We start from the raw sequence: 20,232 nt of genomic DNA, 5'->3' as shown, positions 1-20,232 counted from the left end.
ACAATGAGAATTATTAAAAAGTGTTAATTATAAGATATTATATACAGTTTGCCACAGCAAAAATTAACAAGCAAATGTGAATATTGGGCTAAATGCACCCTCTTCCATAAATTTAATATGACTTACTTTCTGTGAATTTTGGCATCCTTATCTAATGAGTACATACAACTTTTTCCCTCTAAGACTCATGGAAAATACGTTTTTCCTTTCATAAATTGCTTACTGAAATATTAGAATCACCACTTTCCCCACCTGCAATAGATGTAACCCAAGAATTTGCGTCAGTCAACTTCCCAATATGAAGCAAAGACTCCCTTTCCTCCCAGGGATGATTGAGTCATTTTTCTATTAGATAACAGAAGCTATTTAAACACTCCAGCAGAAGCTCATACACTTGTAGTTTGTTGAAGTCCTTGACTGCTACACTCTCTGATTCTTGGCATGAATTTGGAAATGACTTTTGATGACCTCAAAATGAAGCCTAGGAAGGATCAGCCTGACCAGAAGTTAAATGGAAAGAGAGCTAAAGGTACTAGGGGTGGGTAAAAGTGTACAGGGAAAGAATACCGGGGTTAGTTCAGAAATGTAAATTTATTGAAGAAAGGAGTTAAAATACCAAAACATCCAAGTGTAGGAAAAGAGAATTAATCCATTTAATGAAAATTATTACCATTTAAGGAAAACAAATAGTATATAATGGTGGTGATGATAACTTATACTGCATATTTACTACAAACTATTCTCTATGCTATTCATTTTAAATGTTTATTTTTTAGAATGTTCAAATAATACTTTGAGATCCATACTATTATTATCTCCCTTTTATTGAGGGCCAACTGGGATCAGGAGGATTAACAAAATCACCCACATTTATGGAGCTAGTAAGTAGTAAACTAGAATTATATCACAAACTCTCATTTATTAGAATCCAATCCATGAGATGGTTCAGAAAACAAATTCATCCACTGTGTACAGTCATAATTTTTGTTTATACTTGAGGCACTGCAAATGCACTCTGAAATGTTTTATGAATTATGCAAAACAAGTTAAATGATACACAGTATGGATTAGCATAAATTATGTTCTATTGTATATAATTGTTTGAAAATTTATACTTTCTGTTTGACACACACAGATTAAATTAAACTGCTTAGGTATACATTAATTCATAAGTCCATCTCCACAGGCAACCTGGATAAATTGCCTTTTATTTTATATTCATTCTAAAGAAAAAGAAAAAAAGGAGAGGAAGACAGAGAAGTATTGTCAGAAATTCGGATAAAGAAATTTCAAATCATGTTTCTATAAACAAGATAGAAATGTCTTTCAATGGGTAAAATAATGATGAGCATGGAATGATGTAACCCTTGAGTTGATGAACTAACTTGGTATGAAAACAGTGAAACATTTATTGGTAGACTTACAAGTTAACAATTGACATTTGTTTATTCATTCCTTCACTCAATCATTCATTCAGTATTCATGTAGTAAATGTTGAATACCTGTCTCTTGATATAATTATAAAATTAATTCTGCTTTCAAAATCCTGATTAGATAAGTTACCTACTGAGAAACATCTGATTACTTTCTGATGAGAAAGTCACTAGCAGGAACGGGGAATGAATTAATGGTCTCTGAAGAACAAAGCAGTCCTCTAGATAATAGAAGATGTGTCTTTCTATTACCTATTATTTCTATTATCTGGTGTTCTGTAATTTTTTTCCTTCTAAAAATTCAGAAGTTTCATCATTCAAGAGTGGTAGGCATTTCTGATGTCCTGTAATTTGAAATTAATTGTAAATTGAAATGACCAGAGAGAAAGGTCAGTTGGGACTTACAGAGATACATGCTAGGATTAGGCAATAACTTGCAAGAAATGAAACTACTTTCTACTTCTTCATTGCCAGTTTGTCACACACACGCAAAGAGAATCTGAATACTGAATCACTGAATGAGCTATCTTCTACCCTGTCAAAATTTTGATTTTTCTTTTGATACATGAGAATTTTGTGAATATTTGATCATCAATTGACTTGTATTGTTACACATTTACACTGGAAATTTTGGAATGTAATATTCCAAGCAGTCTGGCTATTGACAACTGGATTAAAGTCCTATGTTTGGGTTTTATCATCCGTATATTCTTAAGGTAGTTATTAAACTTTTCTGTTTTCCTCTTTACTTAGAGAGGTGAACAATACTGGTGCTTTATTTTTTTTATTTCACAAGAAGAGGAAATCAAATTCCTTGTATGGGATTTTTTTTTTGCTGAACTGGTAACCTCTGTTTTTTGAGTGGTGGAACTCATAAATGGACCTTTATATGACTGTGAAATTCATGACTTATTTTCATAAAAATAAGAAATTTTTCTCTTATAGTAACAGGCCTATAGTTGCTGTGACATGATAGATATAAATATAGTTGCATAACATAGTTCTAATTATAATTATAGGACATACTATTAATATAAGCTAAGTGCATATCAAGATTTCATTCCTATTTTTCTTTGGTCAATAACTCCAGATTCCAGATATAATTTTAGTGGAATAAAAATTGAACAGCATAAAATTATGCATGGGATTCCTTGAGGAAATCCCAGTTGACTCATTGACTAAAGTTCATTTGCTTGATATCGGATATTTATTTATATTGTGTTACTTGTAAGACACTGTGTGTGTGTGTATGTGTGTGTGTGTGTGTGTGTAAGTACATGTGTACTCATATATGATCTATAATACAACTTCAGGCTTTCTGTGCTGTGGATGAAATTGATCCAACCAAGATGGATTGAGAGTTCCGTAAAGAGTCATTGTATTGAGAAAGTCAGTTCCTAAGACAACATGATGAAGAGTTGGACCTAATTTTTCTTTGAATAGATGCAGGGTCTCTGGTCTAATGCCTAGGACCATTATCCACTTAGAGTTTTGTACAGGGTGACACATAGGGGTTCAATTTCTACTACATATAGATTTCCAGTTTTCCCAGCACCATGTGTTGAAGAGGCTATATTTTCTCCAATGTATATTTATGGTACCTTTGTCTAGGATGAGATAACTGTGTTTATGTGGGTATATCCCCACCCCCACATCTGTGCTGTTCCATTGGTTTTCATGTCTATTTTGGTGCCAATTCATATACTAACAAAAATACTATATACTAACAAAATATACCATATACTAACAAAAATCATGCCATTTTTGTTAGTATAGCTCTGGTAATTTAAGGTTTGATATTGTGATACCTACTGCATCACTTTTCTTGCAAAGGATTGCTTTGGTTATTTTGGGCCTCTTATTTTTCCAAATTAATTTTATGACTGCTTTTTATATTTATATAAAGAACATCACTGGAATTTTAATAGGAATTGCATTAAATCTGTATAGTGCTTTTGGTAGTATGGTCATTTTGATAATATTAATTCTGCCTATCCAAGAGCAAGGTAGATCTTTCCATCTTCTAAGGTCTTCTTTGATTTCTTTCTTTAGGGTTCTGTAATTTTCATTATATAGATCTTTCATCTCTTTCATTAAGTTGATTCCCAAGTGTTTTTTTTTTTTTGAGGCTATTGAAAATGGGGTAGTTTTCCTCATTTCCCTTCTGAGGATTTGTCATTGATATACAAAAATGCCTTTGATTTATGGATGTTGATTTTATATCCTACTACTTTGCTGAATTCATTTACTAGTTCTAGAAGTTTTCTGGTGGAACTTTTAGGGACCTAGCTTCCTTAATAAGACTCCTGTGGTACAAGAATTAAAATCAAGAATCAATAAATGGGATGGACTCAAACTAAAAAGTTTCTTATCAGCAAAAGAAACAGTCTGGGAGGTGAATAGAGAGCCTGCATCTTGGGAGCAAATATTTACCCCTCACACATCAGAGTGCTATCTCTAGGGTATATAAAGAAGTCAAAAATCTAAACACCAAAAATACAAATAACCTAATCAATAAATGGGCCAAGGTTCTGAAGAGACACTTCTCAGAAGATGATGTACAATCAATCAACAAATGCATGAAAAAATGTTCATCATCACTAGCAATTAGAGAAATGCAAATTAAAACCATTCCAGGATTTCATCTCACTCTAGTCAGAATGGCAGCTATTATGCATACACAAAACAATAAGTGTTGGTGAGGATATGGGGAAAAAGGTACACTCATACACTGCTGGTGGGACTGCAAATTGGTGCAGCCAATATGGAAAGCAGTATGGAGATTTCTTAGAAAATTGGGAATGGAACCACCATTTGACCCAGCTATCTCTCTCCTGGGTCTATACCCAAAGGACTTAAAAACAGCATACTACAGGGACACAGCCACATCAGTGTTTATAGCAGCACAATTCACAATAGCTAAACTGTGGAGCCAAAAACCTGGATGCCCTTCAGTGGATGAATGGATAAAAAAAAAATGTGGCATATATACACAATGGAATTTTACTCAGCAATAAATGAGAATAAAATCATGAATGTACAGGTAAATGGATGGCATTGGAGAAGATAATAACACTAAAACAAACAAACAACAAACTAAGTGAAGTTAGCCAATCCCAAAAAAAACAATGCCGAATGTTTTCTCTGATATGAGGCTGACTCATAGTGGGGTAAGGGAGGGGGAGCATGGGAGGAATAGATGAATTCCAGATAGGGCAGAGGGGTGGGAGGGAAAGAGAGGAGGCAGGGGATTAGCAAGGATGGTGGAATGTGATAGACATCATTAGCCTAAGCACATGTATGAAGACACGAATTGGGTGTCAATATACTTTCAAACAGAGATATGAAAAATTGTGGTATATATGTGTAATAAGAATTGTAATGCATTCTGCTGTCATTTTTTCAACCAATAAAAAAGATTCTAAATGGAATAAGTTACACTTCATGTATTTATAATGTCAAAATTCACTATTATGTATATCTAAAAAGAACAGATAAAAAAGAATATATTTATATCAATATACATATATATGTACTTTTATCCAATTAAAAAAAAACAGAGTCATTTTGAAGAGATTAGACGAAGTATCAGCTTCAAAATCAGATAATCAGAGTCAGATATCTGGTTGAATCCCAGCTCTTAAAATTACCAGTTTTGTGACCATGAGTAAATTACTTAAATTCTTTAGTTGTCCATATTTTTCATCATAAGTGTGTGATCAATTATTTGCAGAGCCATTGGGAGTATGAGAGAGAAGAAATCAAGTACAGGCAAGATCCAAAGAATGGTTTGACGACTTGCTTCTATTGTTTCTGAATTTCTGATTCTCTCTTTCCACCTCTAGGTCTTCACTTTCTTTCTTCTCGGTGGTGGTGCCCTGCTGCTGTAACTCTGGGGATCCTTTGCATGGGATTATTGGTGACCATCATAATGTTGGGGATGCAGTGTAAGTACTGAAATAGGTGGTATGAGTCTACATTTATGAATTTATTTCCTAACAATTACAAAACAGCTTTGATTTAGATTTGTTTTAGAAAAAATGTTTTTAAAGTGAGTGGGAAGATGAATGGGTATATTGTGTTAATCCCTTAAATGGATAAAGACATGAAATAAAGAATACACATGGTAAAATATTTTTTTTCATTTTCATAACTTCATCGAGAAAGTCTATATAAATCCAAGAATGATGGAGAGTAAAATTACTTGACGTAACTAATCCACAAACTCACTTGAACAAACGCAAGATGAATTTCATTAACTCTTGTTGAGATTTGATGAAGATGATTAAATGTCCTTAAAAATCAGAAATAGTCTAAGTAAAGCATTTTAAACTAAATGTACTTTAAATTTATAACATGGTCATTTAGGAAGAGAGTGTACTAATAGGAAAAGCAGAAGTGAAAATAAGGACAAGAATATCTAAGAAAATTATACCCATCCATCTAATTTGCATATTTAGATTGTAGATCTGAACTATTTCAAGTGGCTGGGATCCAATGTATTAAGGTTTTTGAAGTGCTATTTGCTTCTGAGTTTTTCAAATTCATAAGATATTCTTTTTTTCTTTTTGAACCCAGGGGTGCTATATCACTGAACTATATCCCCAGACCTTTTTAATTTTTGAGACAGGGTGTTACTAAGTAGCTGAGGCTGGCCTCAAACTTGCAATCCTCTGCCTCAGCTTCCTCAGAAGCTGGGATTACTGGCCTGCATCACTGTGCCCGGCTTTATTTTCAATCTATCAACACTAAAGGCCTTTTCCTAATGGTTGGGAGAAGTGTCCTAGACTAGGCAGCACTGATTGGCAGAAATCTTCTTTGAAGCTTTATTGCTTTCCAACAGATTCAAGTCTGGTTTCAAGTCAAGGGATCCCCTTGAGATTGCAGCATCAAGCTTCTAGAACTGAGATCTTTTACCCATAACATTCATTGCTGCTTGATTTCACAACCTTAGTTTCAACTCCACCCTTCCTAAAATGCACTATGGCAAAAATAAAAACAAAAAATGTTTTGAGACTCTAGTGACACAGTAACTTAAAATAATTTGGGGGGTGGCTATTTCAAAATAGGGCAAGTGTTCTGGTTCTTAAATAAAATTAGGAAGTCTGGAAAGTTAGACAAAATGGGAGGGGACAGAGGAGATTTAACGCAAGAATTAAGACACAAGTAGAATAAACCACTAATGACAATTCCTATTAATAGTCACTGAGTATGGCGAGTGTCTTAGATTGTCTGCATTTTATTTTTTTCACTGTGGTGTTACTTATTAATTTTAATTTGTGCACAACTCTAATAAAAAAATACTGGTAATTTTTTTTATCCTAAGTATCAGAAAAGTTCCCCATATTAAAAAGACACTGCATAATTTCTGATGAAATCTGGATCATCTTCCAGTAGACTTTGAAGTGCTATTTGCTTCTCAGTTATTCAAGTTCATGAAATGTTATTGTGGATACTTACCTGTTGTCAAAATTGATTATTTGATTTTGTGAAAATTCAGTGGAACTATATTGGGGATTGGAAATGGAACCCTGATTCAGTTCTACTGTAGTATTTCAGGTGTCTGATCTCCTCAAACAACACCAAGCCAACCTTACACACCAGGAAATGATACTGGAGGGACAGATTTTAGCTCAGCAGCAGGCAAAAAATGCTTCTCAGAAGTCACAGGAGGAACTCAAGGAAATGATAGAAACCCTTGTCTTGAAGCTGGATGAAAAATCCAGAAAGCAGATGGAGCTTCACCAGCAAAATTTGGATCTCCAAGAAGCTCTGAAGAGAGTGGAAAACTTTTCAGGTATTGTGGGAGGAAAGAGGGGGAGTAGCAGGTTTTGTGTTCAATCTTTATTTTTTATAAGTATTTCTAGGCACAGAATTGTCATACTGACATTTTCATTCATGATTCATTCATTATTCATTCATAATGGTCTGCATCTGGAAGTTCTCTATTTTTGTCATCTCCACCCTACCCCATGTCAAATCCTAGAGACATCTGATTTAATGAAGCCCACTATTTGGTGGATTTAAGATTTTCTTCCTTAAAAAAAAGAGCTTCTTATTTCTTTAAAAACTCTTTTTTTTTTTTTTAATTTCTCTGGAAGAACCCCCTCTCATCCTCACTGCTTGCCATAGGTACTTACTTCTTTGCATTCTACTGTATCTTAATCATCAGATTTCTTTTTCTTTTTTTTTTATTGTGTTTCCTACTTCCTAAGGTGCAAAATGATTTTTCATATGAAAAATATAGCCAAAGAGAGTGAGTAATTGCTTTTAAGTTTTTACTTGCAAAAACAAAGAAGAAAGTTGACAACCTTTCCTTTTCATTTGAAATGTTACCGGTGGATGATATATAATATATATATATATATATATATATATATATATATATATCTCATTATATAATTCAATTAANGGGAGGGGAGGGGTGGGGGGATAGTAGAGGATAGGAAAGGCAGCAGAACACAACAGACACTAGTATGGCAATATGTAAATCAATGGATGTGTAACTGATGTGATTCTGCAATCTGTATATGGGGTAAAAATGGGAGTTCATAACCCACTTGAATCAAAGTGTGAAATATGATATATCAAGAAATTTGTAATGTTTTGAACAACCAACAATAAAAAAATTAAAAAAAAAGAACAGGAGACATAATTACAGATACTACAAATATTAAAAGACAATGAGGGGGGCTGCCTAGCATTCACAAGGCCCTGGAGTCAATCCCCAGCACCACAAAAAAAAAAAAAAGACAATGAAACATTTTGAAATTTATACCAATAAAATTAGCAATACAGATGAAATTTCTTGAAAGCTACAAACTACCAGATTTCTTTTTCTAAAGAGTCTTCTTGTCCTTAAAATTCTTTGCCCGTACTTCCGCATTAGACTTTATTCTGTGACACTATGTGAATGTTCACTTCATCAATCTAAATAGAATCAATGGAGATAGACTTGCATGCAAGTGTTAGGTAGATACTTCACATTAGACAAAAATATGAGGGGTCTAAAAAGTCCCTTTATATAAAAAGAATTGAATTGATTTCAGCTTTCCAGGACTCACAATCTAGAAGAGAGAAATAGTAGCATTTACAAGATTATTTTTAACTTTGATATTATTACAAAAGCTATCTGCATTATTTAGTCTTTCTGTGGTGTGTAATCCAAACAAGTGTATGATTTTAGTCTTAGGGAATGTTTGAAAGTGTGACATGGAGTCACTTTCAGACATACATTGCTTTCTGTGAAGCGCTTGAGTGCCTTGGTCTTAGGATTAGTAGCTAAGTCCACTAATACACAGATTTCTCTCATTTTTTTCTTGTACAGCTCATATAAGTTCAAATATGTAACTTCTTAGAATAAATATGACATAATAATTGTTCACAGATATCTATTCCTTCATTTTATACAAAATGAGACCAAGATAAAGTTAAATGATAAAAATGATAAGTGGTTTTGTGTAAAGTTTTGCAGTTTATAAATCCCTTCCCTGTTTACAGAGTAATTTAAATTTCCAAAATAAGCAGAGATTTCTAGATAGGATGATATTTAGCAAGTGTCATACATATATTTAATCATTTTTAGGGAGGGAGCTTTCAAAGAAATAAATGAACACAGAGCTCAAAGAAAGCTTGGAGGAGGCTTTTATATCAAGGGCAGGAATATTTACATAATCAGACATAGCTATATACCAACCAACAGTTTATTTCATAGGCAAGACTGTGAAACATTTCTGTTTTTATCAGTTGAAAATTGTATGGGATTAAATATATGTCAGGACCATTCAGAACCACCTTCCAGGGATGTCAAGCATGGACAACTAATTAAACTCAGTAAATGGTATGTTTGGTGTGGGCAGATACACCAGGTAATGTGTTACACTTCTTGACAGTGTCAGATAAAGGCCACTTAGTAGATATACTAAATAAAGTTTTTCTTTCATCAATTAGCTTTGAGAAGATCATAAATAAATAAATATTAAAATACCATATGGAAAAATATGCAAGTTTTGTCTGTCCTATAAACAAGGGTGTTGTCTTAATGCATATATGAAGAGGGAGAGTGATTATTTATGTGTTTGCTTGAAGTCATTAAGCTAGTGAGATGCAGGGGCTTCACAGTAATGGATTTTACACTTAGCACCAGCAATAGCAGTGGTTCTCAGACCTTAGTAAGCAAAGTGCTTGTTAAAAATGGCAGATTCCACATTGACTCCAAGATTCTGCATCAGAAAGTCTTGTGAGTATCACTGAGAAATGTGTCCTGAAAGAGTTCAAACTTAGAAATTTGAGAGGTAGTGTGTCACAGTGATTAAAAACATAGACTCTAGAGTTAGACTGACTAGGTTCAAATTCCTCTTTTCTCTATTTGAGAAATGAAGAATAATAACGGAGCCTACCTCAATGAGTTGTTATGAGGACTAAATGAGTTCATATATGTGAAGTACTTCTAGTGGTTTCTTGCACATGGTAAATAAGATTTGTGTCTTTTTCAAGTTTATATCTCATAATATTATATGGTAATTATGTACATTTTATATAGTATTATAATGTTAAGTAATATTATATGTATATTTCATGCATACACAAGGAAAAAAAAGTTGGTTTCAATTCTATATTTTAAGTGTTTTCCTTATTTTGTCAAAGTTTGTAAACTTGCCTAAGCTTTCGACCACAAAACTGATATTTTTGACACTTATATAATATGAAAGGCACGTTAAGAGGCTAAGATGGTTGCATTTGTTGCTTTCAACTTGACCCTTTGCATGTCCTTCTCAATCACTATCCTATTTTATTGCTCAGGGTCCTCCTGTTTTAGCCTCTTTGATAAAACCTATTCTTAAATTATCTTGGTTTATGGCACAATAAAAACTGAATTAAAATGTAACTATTTTGAAAGATTTTATTTTTTTTCTACACTTTGGTAACAGTCTAGATCAAAGGGCTCTGTCTTCCTTAAAATGTCATAAACTTAGGCAGAAGACAACACTAAGGATGAGAATGACACTAGTGATAAGATGGCCCGGGGGGTGGTTGAAAACATTCATATTCTCACTGACCTTGGCACATTTTGCATATTGCTAACTTCCTGAGTTGTGTTTGCTAGTCTCTCTGGGAATTTTGCTGCTGAGAACCTTCTTAATATTTGAGATTTTACTGAGGTTGAGGTCTTTATTTTGCATCAATATATTATTCTCCCTAAAACAACTTTGTCCAAAAGAAGTATAGTGTGTGACACTATGTAACACTAAACTTTCTAGCAATCATATGTCTAAAAAGAAGCAGATTAGTTCTAGTAGCATATTTAGGTTTATCCAAAATATCTGAAATATTTATTCAATATTAGTATAAAAATTACTAATAGGATATTGTCCATTGTTTCATACAAAGTTTTCAAAATTGGGTATGCATTTTATCTTTATAGCACATCTTAATGCAGACTAGCCACATATGGTCATTGTCTCAGTCAGCACATGTCTAAAAGTAGAAGGCACAGTATTTAGGCCTAATCCATTATTCAAAGATGTGTAGTTTTAAAATTCATAAGCCTAACTTCTTAATAACAGAGTGGCTATTAAATATCCATTTTCCAACTCTCACTTCCATTATTCCATACATAACTTTAAAAAGTAGATTGGGTTCTAAAATCACATTGCAGCTTATCCTATTTTTTAACAGAGGAAGTGAAAATGCTAAATGAGAAATAAATTTAGTTATTAAAACAAATGGAGAAATAAAGACCCTAAGGTTATTTAGGTATTTGTAGAGTACAGATATATTTTAATGAAGAAGAAATGGTATGCTTGTGAGGGGACTAAGGCTATAATTAGTCACATAATTGCAGAAATATTTGTATTCAAACATAACTCACTGATTAAGTATACAACACTTCCCAGGTCCTTGTCCCCAAGATTGGATCTGGCATGAAGAAAGCTGTTACCTATTTCCCTCTGGACTATTTAATTGGGAACAGAGTCAAGAGAACTGCTTGTCTTTGGATGCCCAATTGCTGAAAATTAATAACACTGATGATCTGGTGAGTGTTTATGAATAATTATGGGACTGGAGCATTGATAGCAACACAAATCTAGTTTAGGACCTGGGGGGAGAACCACTTGTTGGAGAGCCAAAATAGCTGTTTTGTAACATCAATTCAATCAAATTAGAAACATTACTCTCCACAGAATTTCATCCAGCAAGCAATCTCCCATTCCAGTTTCCCATTCTGGATGGGATTGTCACTGAGGAAACCCAACTACACGTGGCTCTGGGAGGATGGTTCTCCTTTGGTGCCCCACTTGTAAGTTTCTTATTCCTTTTGATACCCCTTTTAAGTTTTCTGTTTCTTATTGTTATCTACTTTTAAAATTATTGCCACATTCTACTATTGACCTCATTTGCCACACTGAACCTTGGGGAATTTGCCAAAGTCTCTTTCTTCACCTTTCTCACAAAGGGCTTTGCCCATTTACCCTTTCAGATCTCTCTTGAGCTTTTCTTCCCATATTTATTGATTTGAAGTTTTAAGACAAAGCTACGTTTCTGAAACAAGGTGGCAGTAAATTTAATTTTTTTTTTTTATCTTCTTCACCTGCAGGTTTAGACTCCAAGGTGCCGTTTCCCAGATGTATGCTTCAGGCACCTGTGCATATATACAACGGGGAGCTGTTTTTGCTGAAAACTGCATTTTAGTTGCATACAGTATATGTCAGAAGAAGGCAGTTCTACTGAAAGCACTGTGAATTTGAAGGATCTGGATAAAAAGGTCTTTTATTCTGGAAGTTAAGCTATTCTTCATCTTCACTTACGTACAAACCATGAGAGCCCTGAGAACTGAGGTGATGAGCTGGCTACAGAAACTGACTGGGTTTTTTCAGAAACTAAGACTAGGAATCCAGCTGCCTACTGCCTTTAGATCCAGAGTTGTAGATTCACTTTATTTATCATCTATCTATCTATCTATCTATCTATCTATCTATCTATCTATCATCATCATTGTCTGACATTTTTCAGCTAGTGTGTCCCAAGCCTCCTTGCTAATTTTCAAACCATCTTCCATTTTCTATTTTAAAATTTGGCTCCTCTCCAACCTTGGGAACCATCTGCTCAATTTTCCCTGTCTTCCCCCACCCTTCTAATACTGCATAGAAGACAGAACATAGAGAACTTACCCAACTATAGACAGAAGGCAAAAAAAGGGGAAATGGACCTGGTAAACAGTGCCCATGAAGGAGAACTAGAGAAAGACCGCACCAAAATCAAGAAGCTCACATTCTCAACTTAAAAGCCATTGTCTTTTTAATTTTGACCTATTTCTAGACTCCACCATTTATACATGTTCATATTCCCCCCAACCTTTACCACCACACACACACATTTTGGGACAACTGTGGTGCCCCAGGAAATAATTAGTAATTGCATGGTCTTTTCCATGTACTAATTCACAACCCATTATCAGTTTCTGAATCAGTTATTATTTTTTCATCTTTTCTTCCTCCAAAGGACAGTCTAATAGCTTTAACCCCTCAAAATAGCATTTGTTAGAATCTCAGGATATATGACCCAGAGGCAAAAATAATAGAATTTTACCCCCCTAAATTACATTCTTCTCTACAACTCTCTTATGAGATACTATGAGAAACATAAAGACTAAAAAATCAAGACACTCAATTGTAGAACAAACTGAGCCAGATATGTAAATATTGCTGAATAGAAACAGATGAAATTAGAAATATCTCTCCTATTTTCAGAGCTTTCCACCCCCTACACAGGCTATTTTCTTTAAAAGAACCTTTCCATTTGCTATATATAATCTATCATCATATATGTAAATATGTTATAATATATATCCAGCATCATTATACACAATATGTATAATGACATCTGTATGTTTTTTAAATAAAGAAACTACACAAGTATTTTGAGGGTTTTTAAATTGGGTTATCTATGTACTAATTTTTTAGTTTTGAGATCTGTGTATATTTGGGACAAAAGCCCTTTATCTGATATGTGACTTGAGAATTTTGGTTGTCTGTCTCTGCCTTCTTTTCCTTCTCAAAACTGTGCACTCACAAAAGGAGAAGTTTTCAGTCTTGATGAAGTGCACTTCCACGTTTCTGTTGTTTAAGAACTCATTGCTTAACTCAAGGCCACAACATTTTTCTCCTATTTTGTTTTTCTGAATTCATGGTTTTAGGATTTACACTGAAGTCTATGACTTATTTTGGAGTAATTTGTGAGTTATGTATTGAAGTTCACTTCTTTGCTTGTGGATATCCAATTGTTTTAGTAACATTTGTTGAGAGGCAATTCTTCTCTGCACTGCTTTTGCATGTTTGTCAGCACTACTGTTCATGCATATGTGAATTTATTTAAAAACTCTTTACTCTTTTATGGATGTATTTATTTTTATACCACTTCCACCACACTATTTTGAATACTGAACTGTTATAGTAAATCTTGAAATCACATAGTGACAATCCTTCTATTTTGTTCTTTTCAAAGAAGTTGTTTTGGCTGATTTATTTTTTTTAAAAATTTTTTATTGTTGGTTGTTCAAAACATTACATAGTTCTTGATATATCATATTTCACACTTTGATTCAAGTGGGTTATGAACTCCCGTTTTTACCCCGTATACAAATTGCAGAATCACATCAGTTACACATCCATTGATTTACATATTGCCATGCTAGTGTCTGTTGTATTCTGCTGCCTTTCCTATTCTCTACTGTCCCCCCTCCCCTCCCCTCCCCTCCCCTCTTCTAATTTTGGCTGATTTATGTCATTGTATTTCCATATTCATTTTTGAATTGACTCATCTATTTTTATAAAAATCTTTTGGAATTTTGATTTTGATTGCATTGAATCTACAGATAAACTTCAGGAGAACTACATCTTGAAAATAATGATTCATCTGATTTCTAAGCAAAGTACATTATTTAGGCATTCTTTAATCTAAGTAAAATTTTAAAGTTTTCTCTGTAAAGATATTTTACCTATTTTGTTAGATTATCATTATGTATTTTATAATTTTGAAGTTAATGTAGATGACATTATCATTTGTAATTTTTCTATACAAATATGAGTTGCTAGTATATAGAAACACAAGGGATTTTTTTTTTGGTACTAACTCTATCCCAAAATACTGAAAAATTCAGTTCATTCTCCAAATAATATTACACATATAGAGCACAATTTTTCATATTTTTGTGTATAAAGTGTGTTCATGCCAATTCATGTCTTTATACATGTACTTTTTTTTGTTCTGTTGTATTTTCTATATAGGGAATCATATCATTTGTAAATAATACACTTCTGGTTTTGTTTGTGTTTAGCTTAAAGATAAAACCAGCCCTTGTCACTCCATCCTGGCTTTAAGTAAAATCCAAGATAATTCTTTTGTTATTAGGTACTTTTAGCTTCCCATTGGGAGCTACTTTATCACTGAACAAGAATTTGTGGAGACAAAGCATCTCTCTAAAAAGAGTCTAGTCTAAAACTGGCAGGTGAATTTCTTGACTGTTTTGTGTCTGGTAGTTTCTATTTCAAAGTCGATACAGCTATCTTCTTGAGCCACGCTAACAGTGCCTGTGAATCCTTTGCATTCATGCTTATTACTCCTTGGTTCTCCAATCTAGGCAGGCACCAGCGCATTGATTCCTAAGCATTAGCTCTTCAGGCGCAAGTTCCCTGATCCCATCTATTCTGGGGACATCTCTTTCTGTATACTGCTTTGTATAGTGGCCAGTTACTTAAATGTTCCCATTCTTGACACAATTTAAATCAAGTCTCCAGCTATCACTCTTTTTTTTATTTAATTGATTTTATTTTTTTAAATACACAACAGTGGGATGTATTACAATTCTTATTACACATATAGAGCACAATTTTTCATATTTTTGTGTAGTATAAAGTGTGTTCAGGCCAATTCATGTCTTTATACATGTACTTATTTTTGCATTACAATTCTCATTACACATATATACCACAATTTTTCATATCTATGTATATAAAGTATGTTGACACCCAATTCGTGTCTTCATACATGTACTTAGGATAATGATGTCCATCACATTCCACCATCATTAGTAACCCCCTGCCCCCTTCCTTACCATCCCATCCCTCTTTGCTATCTAGAATTCATCTATTCCTCCCATTCTCCCCCTCCCTAACTGTCACTATGAGTCAGCCTCCTTATATCAGAGAAAACATTCAACATTCGTTTTTTTTTTGGGATTGGCTAACTTCACTTAGCATTATCTTCGCCAACGCATCTATTTACCTGCAAATGCCATGATTTTCCAGCTATCACACTTGCCCTGCAGACTGTTTATGAATGCCCTGTGAGCTGACTGACTTTTACATTCCTAAAGAGTTTTTAAAACTATAACCTCAATGATTGTTAAGCAACTTGAAAATTTCGAAATATCTGTTCTCTCATTCTTTTTGTAAAACTTTCCTGATTGCTGATGTAAATAAATTATGGATTATGCATGCATTTCCTTAATTAGAAATGAACAAGGGTTCTGAATTTGACCTCTCTGAATTCAAATTCTGGTCAGTTACTAAATTTCTTTCTTTCTTTCTTTTTAAAAATATCTTTATTTATTTATTTTTTTGTGGTGCTGAGGATCGAACCCAGTGCCTCACCAGTGCAAGGCAAACGCTCTACCACTGAGCCACAGCCACAGCCCCCTAAATTTCTTTCTTATCTGAGCAAGTTTCCCTCTTGATGCTTTGATTTCCTAAAATGAAAATGAGATGAATGCTTGTAGCTATCTCTTACATATCTAAGGATTTAAAGGGATAATGTTTATAGAGCATATCATATAGAGCCTAGAATTTCATAACAGTTGAAGAAATCTTAGCTATTTATACTATTTATTATTATTTTTAAAATACCCTAAACATGTTTTGGTTTTTGTTAATGTATTCTTAACCTACAGTTAAGCCTGAGTTAATAAGTGTTTAGATTTGGTCAAAGATAACCTAAAGACTTATTAACTCAGACTTGATGTATATGTAAAGATTGCTTAGAATTCTTTTTGTTGTTTCTTGAAAAGTGTGCTGTGGAATGTAGTCTGTACTGGTACTTGTTTCTCTAACCATAAAAAGTAGTGGTCCTGGAGAACATAATGCTAAGTGAAATATGCCAGACTTAGGGCAGTCTCACATTTTCTCTCATGCGGAATCTGGGTAGGGTGGGAAGAGACAATGAGAGAAGAAGGGAGTCAGAGGAAGGGAGTAGATGTGATCAAAGTATGATATATGAATCTATGACTATGCTACAAACCCCATTATTCTGTACAATTAATAGGCAGTAGTAGAAAAAGAAACGTTAAGGAGTAGTTTTAATCATTTCTTTATTTTTTTTCACTGTAGAGATTTTTCTGAGGTTTGTTTGGGCTCCATAGAACATTCATGTTAGCACATGAATAGATGTACAAATGAATATAATTTTAAAGATTGGATTAATTCAATGTATTTTTTATAGCAACTTTAGCCTGTTCTGCTTTGGCAGCATGAGCCGAATATGTACATTTTCCTAAGTCTGCTAAATATTTTAAAACATAGCAAGAAAAATGGGCAGCCGTCCGAGAGGAGCTGGGGGAGGACGGTGGCCCGCGAGGCTCGTCGCAGACAACGCGGCGGCGATGTCCGCGAGCCAGGCGAGTGCCGCGGCGGCAGCGGCGGGGCCTCGCGCACGGCAGGGCGGCCTGGGTTTTGGCCTCCCCCCGGTTCCCTGGAAGCGGGCCGGTGGCCAGTGCGGGAACGGCAGCAGCAGCAGAGGCGGAGGCTTCAGTGCGTCTCTCTACCCTTTAGCCTGAGCCAAGGGAGGCCAGGCAGCCCGGGTGGCTGGAGGGGGTCCGCTGCCCGAGAATGGGAATTCTCTTCACCAGGATATGGAGACTGTTCAATCACCAGGAGCACAAAGTTATCATTGTTGGATTGGATAATGCAGGAAAAACTACCATCCTTTACCAATTTTCTATGAATGAAGTTGTACATACATCCCCTACAATAGGAAGTAATGTAGAAGAGATAGTGATTAATAATACACGTTTCCTAATGTGGGATATTGGTGGCCAAGAATCTCTTCGTTCTTCCTGGAATACTTATTATACTAACACGGAGTTTGTAATAGTAGTTGTGGACAGTACAGACAGAGAGAGGATTTCTGTAACTAGAGAAGAACTCTACAAAATGTTAGCACATGAGGACCTAAGAAAAGCTGGATTACTGATTTTTGCTAATAAACAAGACGTTAAAGAATGCATGAGTGTAGCAGAAATCTCCCAGTTTTTGAAGCTAACTTCTATTAAAGATCATCAGTGGCATATCCAGGCATGCTGTGCTCTTACTGGCGAGGGATTATGCCAAGGACTTGAATGGATGATGTCACGACTTAAGATTAGATGATCTCTACTGACCTCTTCTCATAGACTTTGTATAAACAAAGTGCTGGACTTTACCTGAAAGCTGCAAAAATTAATGGTTTAGATATATTTATAATAAACTGATTTCAATTTTTTTCTATAAGAAGAAAAATTAAGACCACTTATTTGAAAACAAGATGGGAGTCTCATCTTCCAATTTGCTTTCTCATTAGTTCCTTTCAAAGTACTTTATTAAAGCTGTGATTGACATTTTTCTCAATGAATCCTCTCAGGACAATGTATAGCCTGTGGTAAGTACAAAGGGAGAGGAAGATGTTTTGAACTTTAAGAGCTTTATTATCAGTATACCCCTCCCCAACTGAATGTTGTTCTCTTTTTGTTCCACTAAGTCAAAATACAAATCAGCACAGATACTGTTTCCAATATTTTAAATGTCATGTTAGTTATGAAAAAAAAAAAATTTTTTACTTAAGGTTGTGTGTGTATTATGTATATACCTCAAGTTCAAGTTAATGGCTTTGATTTGTGTTCTAAAGAAAAGCAAATAACGCAAAAATTAGTAATATCCTTAGTTATTGCCCTAATGAGATAAGTACTGGCATTGGTATTAAGTGCCATTTTATACTTTTCCTGTTTGTTTTCTGTATTGTACTAATCAAACGTCCCCTCTCCCCCAATCATTGAGCTGCTCTTAAGAAAAAAAAAGATACAGGAAAAAGCTTGACATTGTATACCCATTTTTGTTGATCAGTAACACACATAGAAATGTGTAATCCAACTAAGTGAAATATCTGTCAAATTTTTGGCTTACCCAGTTGACAGAATTGCACAGTGGAGCATTGATCAGATTAATCCTTGTATTGGTCTAAATTATTGAATAGATTATTAATCCACTTATAAATCAATCATAAATTGCGATTAAAACTATCAAGTGATTTCTTCTTAATTAAAATCTATTGTGTGAAACATGTCTACCCAAAGAGGTAACATTCTATAAATATTATTAAACAATTAGCTAGAGTCTTTTTAAGTATAAAATTATATATGTCAAGCTGTTAAAATGAGAGTACAAGTAATGCATAAAAAATTTCTGAGCAACATTTGAAATTTTTTAATTTGCAGATTTCTTATTTCTTATTTTAGGATTTGGAATCCTTTTGAGGTTTTTTTGTTGTTCTTAAGTTTTCTTTGATCTTTCACCTTGTAAATGCATTGTTTAACAATTAATAGTGGTAAATTTTTAATGCTGTTGGCTGGAAAACTGATTGGTGTATGATATATTATTCGTACTAAGAAATAACTTGACCCAAAATACCTTTTGTTTGCTTAGGTTTCTTTCTTTCTTTTTAATGTCTGAAAATTGAAGGTATTTTTGTCATAATTGTAAACAGAATTATCCTGTATTAAAATATATACTCTATTTGTGTATCTTTAATGCCCTGAAAATTTGAAGGTTAATCCATACTGGCATGTTTTAGAACATTCAAAAAAAGAAATTACTTTTAATACCAACCTTTTAAATTTCATGAAGATTTTGGTAGGAATAATAGTATATGCTATAAGCATTGAAAACTGAAAATTTCTTTCTATGAAATATAAAATGCTCAGTATCTAAATCCAAGTTGGGTGTGGTATATCAGTGTTAACTTTGGATGTTTTGTGTTTTATATTTATGTTGCAGTGTTCAAAATGCAAATATAACATTTAATATTTGTCATGCTTTTACAAAAGTGAATTCTAAATTACTAAGCTTTGTCCATATGTACTCATATTTTTGGAATTACTTGTTGTATATTAAAAATTCCCTTAACCCCCCCCCCCAAAAAAAAAGAAAAATGAACAAATTTGAAATATTCAGTCTTTCTACCTTAGTAATGTACCTCCTTTATGCCTGCATTTATTTCCTAAATCCTCTGAAACCCTACCCCTCCACAGTAGGCAAAACATTATCCCGTGGAAGAGACTATGAACCAGAGAATTGACAGACCACTGGTTTCCTGGGAGAAAATTTTAAAGAATGAGAGAACAGTGAGGAATTCTAAGCATGGCACAGTTGGGAAACTCGGAATTCTAAGTAGAAGTATTATTCATCACTTGCTCTTGGACTTCAAGGCAACCTGAGGATTTTCACAATTATTAAATTTTCCCTTGGTTATAACATATCTAAACTTAATTATTCATGTATATTCTAGCCAACTGCCACATATCTCAGCTCTTCCTGAGTTGCCTAATCCATCAGGAGCATACCTGACTGATAATTTATAATTTGACTTTTAGAGAATAAACAAATCAATAATAATATAAATAATTTAAGTTGAGTAAAACCATGAAACTGACAGCAAGAATCCACTTCAATATATCCATAAATGTAAAATCATATCTTTACTAAGCTCTTTTCTA

General features: G+C 33.9%; 2 protein-coding genes across 4 annotated transcripts; both read left to right on the top strand.

Moving 5' to 3' along the window:
• The first annotated feature begins 345 nt into the window (after window positions 1-345).
• On the top strand, window positions 346-13,923 carry Olr1 (oxidized low density lipoprotein receptor 1). 3 transcript variants are annotated; one of them, XM_015489634.2, is made up of 6 exons: window positions 346-529; window positions 5,279-5,380; window positions 6,985-7,230; window positions 11,330-11,469; window positions 11,618-11,733; window positions 12,031-13,923. In XM_015489634.2, exons 1-6 carry the CDS (start codon window positions 442-444, stop codon window positions 12,173-12,175), a joined length of 837 nt encoding a protein of 278 aa, XP_015345120.1. In that variant the 5' UTR covers window positions 346-441; the 3' UTR covers window positions 12,176-13,923. The 3 variants fall into 3 exon arrangements, with proteins under 3 accessions (XP_015345120.1, XP_048650893.1, XP_048650895.1); XM_048794936.1 differs by having other exon boundaries at window positions 11,650-11,733; window positions 12,031-12,172; XM_048794938.1 differs by lacking the exon at window positions 11,618-11,733 and having other exon boundaries at window positions 12,031-12,153.
• A 3,076-nt stretch (window positions 13,924-16,999) lies between these two features.
• On the top strand, window positions 17,000-19,252 carry LOC107145560 (ADP-ribosylation factor-like protein 5A). Its single transcript, XM_015489574.2, has one exon. It carries the CDS (start codon window positions 17,315-17,317, stop codon window positions 17,852-17,854), a length of 540 nt encoding a protein of 179 aa, XP_015345060.1. The 5' UTR covers window positions 17,000-17,314; the 3' UTR covers window positions 17,855-19,252.
• Window positions 19,253-20,232: the final 980 nt, after the last annotated feature.

This window comes from Marmota marmota, unplaced genomic scaffold, assembly GCF_001458135.2.
Source record: "Marmota marmota marmota unplaced genomic scaffold, marMar, whole genome shotgun sequence".
In the NCBI taxonomy this organism is placed as follows: Eukaryota; Metazoa; Chordata; class Mammalia; order Rodentia; family Sciuridae; genus Marmota; species Marmota marmota.
The sequence above is the reverse complement of the archived record's forward strand: the minus strand, read 5'-3'. Positions and strand labels throughout refer to the sequence as shown.